Source organism: Eurypyga helias, unplaced genomic scaffold (genome assembly GCF_000690775.1).
Source record: "Eurypyga helias isolate BGI_N326 unplaced genomic scaffold, ASM69077v1 scaffold3565, whole genome shotgun sequence".
NCBI lineage: Eukaryota > Metazoa > Chordata > Aves > Eurypygiformes > Eurypygidae > Eurypyga > Eurypyga helias.
The window spans coordinates 40,482-46,481 of NW_010253237.1; the positions used below are offsets into that span (position 1 = coordinate 40,482).

General features: G+C 34.9%; 1 protein-coding gene across 1 annotated transcript in view; it reads left to right on the forward strand.

Annotated features, from left to right (window-relative positions):
• The window catches only part of LOC104510362 (CUB and sushi domain-containing protein 1-like), a gene marked incomplete at both ends in the record, with an annotated part of 31,891 nt that extends 26,456 nt beyond the window's left edge, over positions 1-5,435 (forward strand). Inside the window, 2 exons of the mRNA XM_010152589.1 lie at positions 2,861-2,980; positions 5,279-5,435. Of these exons, the coding sequence (XP_010150891.1) occupies positions 2,861-2,980; positions 5,279-5,435 (277 nt within the window). The remainder of the gene's footprint in view (positions 1-2,860; positions 2,981-5,278) is intronic.
• Positions 5,436-6,000: the final 565 nt, after the last annotated feature.

A 6,000-nucleotide genomic window follows, 5' to 3' on the forward strand; every position in this document is an offset into this window, starting at 1 on the left:
ATGTGCTGAATTGTAATGTAGCCTTTTCTTGAAAAAAACCTGCTCAGGAAGATCTATGAACTCTGTCTCAGAATATGGTGATGTAAGATCCCTTTCTGATGCCTACAGCTCTGCATTCTCATATAGCTCCTCTTTTGCAATGGGGCGAACATATAGGGCTGCATGAAAACACAGTCATTCAGATCAGGTGAAGAGATGGAACATAAAGGGAACAGTGCTGTTACTCTGCTCTCAGAAAGGGGAGGCAAACCTTAAGAAAAACAGTATTGTGACATAGGGGTAGATTTTGTGGTTTATTCTGTGAAGTTTGTTATGTACTACATGAGCAGTGGAGATTCTCTTTTCTATTCACTAAGAATATATATATTTAAGAGAGATAAAATTTAGTCTTCAGTTGAGCAGCTGTAATCCTAACGTTTATGTTACTGCTGGTGCAGGATTGCAGTTCTGCCTACCTTCATCTAATTTAAATACATCAGATAATTTAAAAAGGAGATGCTACTCATTAGCTTAATCTTTCAAATAATATTCTTCCTTTTTTATATTTTTGAACCATTTCTTCCTTGAAACCACAGGTTTTAGAGACATTATCAGTCTCTTATTTTCATCAGAAAATTAATGAGTATATTACTGTTGTAAAGTAACTCCAGGTCACCTTTATTCACTTCAAAACAAAAAATGTTCCAAAGGAAAGAGAACAGATTCTGTGACTTTTCAAGGCACTTTCTTGAAACTACCTTAATGACCAGAATAACAACATGAAATTTTTACAATTATGTGATAGTTGTTAAGCCCATGGAGGCTCTCTATATCAGAGAATTTGAAGGTGTTCTTAGGGGACAGTTTTATGGATGTTTCTGCTGTACCAATGTCAGATTACTATCATCTAATTGGAATCAGGGTTGTTAACTTTCTTTACACAGTTTCTGTTCCTTTATCTGACAGGCAGAGATTGCTTCAGGAATAAAGACAGCATCTCATTTTTCTTTCTGAAAAATATTAAAATATATTTAATTACTTAAACTCAGGAAAACTCCTAGTCGTCAATTTCTATTACTGACGTCTTCTTAGTGCAATTTTTCCCTATCTGCCATTGAAAACAGAATTATTTTCTAAAAACCAGTTTGATTTTGAAGAACCTTTTTTGGTTTATTCCTGAGATTTTTTTTCTAAATTGTTTTACATTTATTAAGCACGAAGTAGCTACAGTTTCCATTCTTTCATTGACTTTCTTGCACTATTTCAATTACATGTATAAAATTATATACCAAACCTCCTTTATGTATTTGTTTATATACTTTCAGATGCTAAGGAGTTTAAGGTTAAAGTAGTAAAATATAATATAATAGGATATCATTTTACTGGATATATCACAAAGTCTGCACAATTCTGCTTTATTTTTCATTTGATTAGTGATTTATTATGTTCTAACACAACTTTGCATTAAAATGTGAATATCCTTGAAGTTTTGATGTGTTCTTCATGGTGATAAAACTATACAAAATAGAAGAGTGGACTGAAGGATAATGATTTGGCATTTAGATGTAAAAATTTATGTGAATATTAGTTGGGATCTGATCCTAACTATCCTGAGTGCATAAGTTTGGACATATGAAACCTCTGTCAAGTTATTCAGTAGTGTTTATTGCTGTAAGTATTTATGGAGGTAAGTAGACATGCCATGGCAGATGTGTCTGAAATAACAGAAATTACTGACCCTTATCTGAAGGTTACTACCTCTAGCAGTTCAACACATTCTGGACATTTTCTATGTCAGTGCAAGAGTTCCCTGATTGAAGCTATGCTGGCTGACTTTGCACTCTCTCAGATTTAATAGTACCCAGGAGACCTGTTACAGCACTTCAATGGTACAGTGCTAACTTCCTGCTCTGGAATGGTAATAAACAGCTGATAGCAGCAAATTACCAAATGGTTCCCACTGCCTCTGCTCAAAAACATCTAAGTCAATAACATCTGTGGGTGTTTAACTCATCTACAACCCAACATGCTATCAAAAGGATGAATTAGGAGGCACTCTCTCTAATCTTTCTATGTACACCTAGTCATCTATTCCATTCAAGCCTGTTAAATTCACAGTGTGTATTGATCTTCATCAGAATGTTTGCACAGAAAGTCCATTTGCCTTCCTAGGTATATTGTAAAAATAAATGTGTGTAAAATCCCAAATCTCCATGAAAGTCAATTAGAATGCACTTGATGGTGACAAAATTAAATTTACGAAGTAAAGATGCTACTGTATTTTTTACATTAATGTCAATACTTTAGAAAGACAAGGATATATATTTGAAAATTGGTAAGGTGTTAATTTAGTAAAGCTCGAATAAGTGTTTCCACTCTGTGTAAGGATTCTTTTGTGGTAAGATTAGCAATTTAGAAGTGAAAAAGCCATCAAAAAATGTCATAATTGTTAGTACTGACAGAAAATATAAATGTTACAAGTTCCATCTTCACTTTTGTGTGTACTTTTGTTGTACCTTTCTTTACTTTCGGTTGACAGTTTTGGCACTAACAACAAGCTATGAAGTTGTCATTCTTTTGACATTTTTATAATGGAAGATACATACCCATATTTTGCCTACATTGCCTCTGTGGTTTTATAGCATCAGGTTGTCCATTAGGAATTTGTTTTCTTTTGTTCATACTGTGAAAAATAACTTCCAGATAGATTTCTCTTACTTTTTAAGTCTTTGTCTAAAAGTGGTATAAGGAGACTTACAAAGGATGTTGCAGTGTCATGCAACTTGTGTAGACAGGATGGAAACATAGATAAAACTTAGAATAATTGTAGGATTTTTATATTTAAGGGTTACTAATGGTAATTTTCTCTTTTTTTCCCCAGAACAAGACCAAAAGTACAGTACAATGGGTATGCTGGACATGAAAACAGTAATGGACAGGCTTCATTTGAAAATCCCATGTATGACACAAACTTAAAACCCACAGAGGCAAAGGCTGTGAGGTTTGATACGACTCTGAACACAGTTTGTACAGTTGTATAGCCTTCAGTGCCCAATATGACTGATTCATAGCCATACCTCTGATGGACAAGCAGTAATTCCTTTGGTGCCATATACCAGTTTCCCTTCTTCTCTTGGCTTTGCTGCTGTAATCTTTAACATCTTCTGTCGGCCTACATGCAGCTAAATTTTCTGGTAAAAATGTGTCAGTCTTCTGGGGATCAGACAAAGAATATTTTTTCATCTTAAAGATGGATCAAAATGCCTGGCTGCATCTGCTTCAAATCAAGGCACACTTTAAGGAAGACTGCCGAGTCATGCCAATTTATCCTATTTAATGCCTCAGACTTTCATATTTGTATGTGGCTGGATGCCTTTCAATGCATTCTTCTGGGCACTTGGATAAATCCTTTGAGTACTGTGACAAATGATAGCATCACAGATTATCCCCGGGAATATTCTGAAGAATTAAAGCTCTCTTGAAGGAGAAGACAACTTTCCTTGAGGTTGCATACACCTGCAAATGCTTTACCATTGAAATCTTGCTAAAATTAAGGAAACTTTCAGTGTATCTCTTACATAGGGCAGTTTGCCAATTTCCCAATCAGCCGTTATATTGCAAAATGTTAATGCACAAATTTTTTGCACTAGAGTGTTATGGATGACTGAGTAAGATACTGGTAAAAATATACAGGGTTTCTACACACTGTCCATTGTATATAGACATTCACTGACTCTTTGCCAAGCAAAACATTCCACAATAAATTTACTAGGAATATTATATTATGAGCCCCATACTTAGCACCAGTTAAAATCTTGTGCGATAGAGGACAATATTTCTTTTGTCAATTTTTGACTAAATTTCTTTGTAAACATGATTACAAGTCACTGCAGACTTTCAGCCAGAACAAGAGCCCATTTCTAAGAAATTTTCATTGCCAGTATTGTTTTCTTCTGAAATCAGTCATCAATCACCATTGTCCGTACCATACTATTTAACAGCAGGGGGGCTAGCAGCTATAGCTGCTTGCCATGTACAAATGTGAATAGTAATTTATTTTAGATAGCTCATAAAGCCTGTGAGCCTGTGCTCATAATACAGTCTTCCCTTTTGCATTCTTTTCCATTTTTTCCTGTAATATGACATCATTTTCTGATGTTACATGGAACTAAAACATATTACAGTAGCATATGTAAACCCAGGACAAATTGTCTATAACAAGCTGTCATTCAGTTTCTACTTTGAACAAAGAGAAATACTCAACTATCTTTGCTTTCTGTTTCTTTTCAAGTTTTTAAGCATACTGCTTACTGCTTTTGTACTTACACAGTTTGACAGAGAAAGTTTGACATTTGTAAATATGAATGGTTGAGTAAATCATTAACATTTGCTTAGAATTAGAGGTTTTATTGAATGAAAAGAAACAAACAAAAGATACCAATGGGCAGATTAATTAAATTGAGTTTTAAAATTCAGAATTTACAGGAAATAATTGAAGCAAAATCTGATTTCAGTCATACATGTTGAGCTCAGAAACCAGGAAAGCCGCTTTGCTTTTCTTTACAATTCAGGGTGGGATTTTTTGTTGTTTTGTTTTAATTTTCTGAATTTCAAACTGTCCTAATATCCAGTTGATATCAAAAACTGTAGAAAAAAGTTTCTGAAATCCATATGTGTGTAGGTTTGACTGTTACACACAAAACAAAAAAGGTAATGTAAGCCAAATAACAGGTGTTTCAGCTAATGTTGCAGAACGCAAAGAAAATTTCAAAGGTAACCCTTGGTCAGCTTAACAACTTTACAACTGTTAGATGAAAAATACCAGCAATATAATACAGTATTGTAGGGCCTCCAGCTGTTATAGTCTTCATATGAGAAAGAAACTCTGAAGAAATTTAATAAATAATCCTTTCCAGTCAGTTCCTTGTTCATTTTGTTAGTAGTTTTGGATTTCTGTTTTGTTTGTTTCTGAGGTTTTTGTGCAGTGAGTTTCATTTATCTGTCACATCTCAGAGCCCTTCACATTTCCTGAGAATGAACAAAGTTATCAGATCAAAGTTGTTGTCCTGATTCTCACCCTTGTAGAGGAAGTCACTCTGCAAAAGAAGAACTTCCATAGGAACAGTGGGCCAGGGAGAGAAGATGTTGTGTGAATAAAGTTTTGACAGGTGTTCAAAATTGATATTACTGCTTTCGAAGGGTTTCTGTAGTGGCGATGGCAGAAAAAAATGGGACTATCGAAAACAAGCGCAAAATTCTAAGTAGCTGTAACGAATGTTTTCTACTCCTGCCCTTACAGTGTATCCTTCAGTGACCTGTCTCACTATGACCAGTGTGGAATGTGCTGGACGAAAGGTCCCAGAAAAGAAAATATTAAATTATTTGATCTTTTTGTTAGAGAGCTCAGATCCTGTGAATCCTTTATCCAGTGGTTCATTTTGAGGAAGTCATGTAAGGTATGTGTATCCTGAGTGAGTGTTCCTTGATCAGGGACACCCAAAATTGGGACACACTGACAAATTATCCTAAGAGGTTTGTTTGGAGTATTGATTAAGCAGAGTGCTTCAGGCTGGAACACAAGTAAAAGAAAACTCTCATGGTTTTATCAGTTCTATCCACGTCCTTTAAATGCTTCTCCTTCTCCTCTACGTTTGAGTCTTCTGTTCAGATTGGATCTCTTTCTCCTGAAGTTATTTTACAGAGTGTATGTATGCACTTATATATGGTGCTTCATCTGAACAAACTCCTAAAATGTTGTGCAGTAGCCGGGTAATGGCAGCCAGGAAATCAGCTTTCTGAGGTATACGCAGAAGACTTTTCCCCCAGTGTTGACCAGACCATTATGATGGGCTAATAATACATGCTATATATTATTTTTTAAAAAACAGGTTATGTGCTTCAAAGCTGTTAAAAACTGCTGCTTGTATCACACATCTTGCCTTTCTCCAGGCTAGCTGCAATAATTTTTTTTCTTGTGTAAAATATTTTGTAAACAAAGAAAAGCTGTTATTAAAAAAAAAA